Raw genomic sequence first — 1847 nt, forward strand, 5'->3', positions numbered from 1 at the left:
TGCATTTTGGCCACAACAACCCCTGCAGTGCTACAGGCTGGGGACAGAGTGGCTGGCCAGTGGCCAGGCAGAAAGGGACCTAGGGACACTGCTGTACAGCAGGCTGGACATGAGCCAGCAGTGTGCCCAGGTGGCCAAGAAGGCAAATGGCACCTGGCCTGGATCAGGAATGGTGTGGCCAGGAGAAGCAGAGCTGCTATGCCACCCCTGACCTGCCCCCAGCTCTGCACACAGACATTGCTGCTGCAGTCACAGAAAAGGGAACATATGGGGGATCTCCAGTGAAAACTTTGCTGGGAGATCCTTTAGTTCATTTACAGCCACTGAGAGCACAGCTCCTCATTGACAGTCTTTCACCACAGAAAATGTGGAGAGAAACAAAAAAGGAAAGGGGAGAAACAATGACCTTTCTTTGTGAACATAATTCAAAACTAAAACACAGGTTAAAAAAACCCACAAGCAAAGCAACAAGTACTATCAAAGATGACTTTTATTACAAATGATTTGCAGAAACTGGCCAGCAGTTTAATGTTTCTCAAATTGCCCAGTCATCAGTCTCCACACTGCAGCCTTGAGCTCCCAGTTCCTCAGGCTGTAGATGAGGGGGTTCAGGGCTGGAGATACCACCGAGTACAGAACTGACAGCAACAGATCCAGGGATGGGGATGAAACTGAAAGTGGCTTCAGGTAGGCAATAAATGAGGTGCTGAGGAACAGGGAGAGCACGGCCAGGTGAGGGAGGCAGGTGGAAAAGGCTTTGTGCCCTCCCTGCTCAGAGGGGATCCTCAGCACAGCCCTGAAGGTCTGCACATACGAGAAAACAATGAACACAAAACAGCCAAAAGCTAAAGAGACACTAACAGCAAGAAGCCCAAGTTCCCTCAGGTAGTTGGAATGTGAGCAGGAGAGCCTGAGGATGTGTGGGATTTCACAGAAGAACTGGCCCAGGGCATTGCCTTGGCACAGGGGCAGGGAAAATGTATTGGCTGTGTGCAGCAGAGCATAGAGAAAGGCACTGGCCCAGGCAGCTGCTGCCATGTGGGCACAAGCTCTGCTGCTCAGGAGGGTCCCGTAGTGCAGGGGTTTGCAGATGGACACGTAGCAGTCATCGCACATGATGGTCAGGAGGGAAAATTCTGCTCCCATAAAGAAGAGAAAGAAAAACACCTGTGCAGCACATCCTTCATGGGAGATGGTCCTGGTGTCCCAGAGGGAATTGTGCATGGCTTTGGGGACAGTGGTGCAGATGGAGCCCAGGTCGGTGAGGGCCAGGTTGAGCAGGAAGAAGAACATGGGGCTGTGCAGGTGGCGGCTGCTGTCTACGGCGCTGATGACGAGGCCATTGCCCAGGAGTGCAGCCAGGGAGATGCCCAGGAAGAGGCAGAAGTGCAGGAGCTGCAGCTGCCGGGTGTCTGCCAATTGCAGCTGGAGGAAGTGGCTGATGGAGCTGCTGTTGGATGTTTGCTGCCTCGGGAAAATGTTATCTCCTGAGGAGAAAAACACAGGACTGATTCAGGCTACACTTCTATGAGTAAAATATATTGCATATCTCATAGCAATTCAACATTCAAGGTCTCTATTTTTAGTAACGCTTGTCTGCATTCCCTTCACGTGAGCTCTGAGTTTTGTTGCCTGCTGGGGACGTTGAAAGCAGGGTCTCACTGATGAGCTCCTGAGGATTACTTTGTGCAGTGAAAGTCAGCTGAGACTACTGGGTGTTCTCCCATTGAATGGACTCGTGATACACCAAAACGCTTTTCAGCTCTGCTGTTTGCAATTTGCCCATTTGAAGAACCGAGCTGAGGGAATTCCTTGTATTTGTTCATCCAGTCCCACCTGCCACAGTT

At 51.3% G+C, this 1847-nt stretch overlaps 1 protein-coding gene across 1 annotated transcript; it reads right to left on the reverse strand.

Annotated features, from left to right (window-relative positions):
• Nucleotides 1-495: 495 nt before the first annotated feature.
• On the reverse strand, nucleotides 496-1224 carry LOC136373279 (olfactory receptor 14C36-like). Its single transcript, XM_066338180.1, has one exon. It carries the CDS (start codon nucleotides 1222-1224, stop codon nucleotides 526-528), a length of 699 nt encoding a protein of 232 aa, XP_066194277.1. The 3' UTR covers nucleotides 496-525.
• Nucleotides 1225-1847: the final 623 nt, after the last annotated feature.

The sequence above is a fragment of the Sylvia atricapilla genome, chromosome W, assembly GCF_009819655.1.
Source record: "Sylvia atricapilla isolate bSylAtr1 chromosome W, bSylAtr1.pri, whole genome shotgun sequence".
Lineage (NCBI taxonomy): Eukaryota > Metazoa > Chordata > Aves > Passeriformes > Sylviidae > Sylvia > Sylvia atricapilla.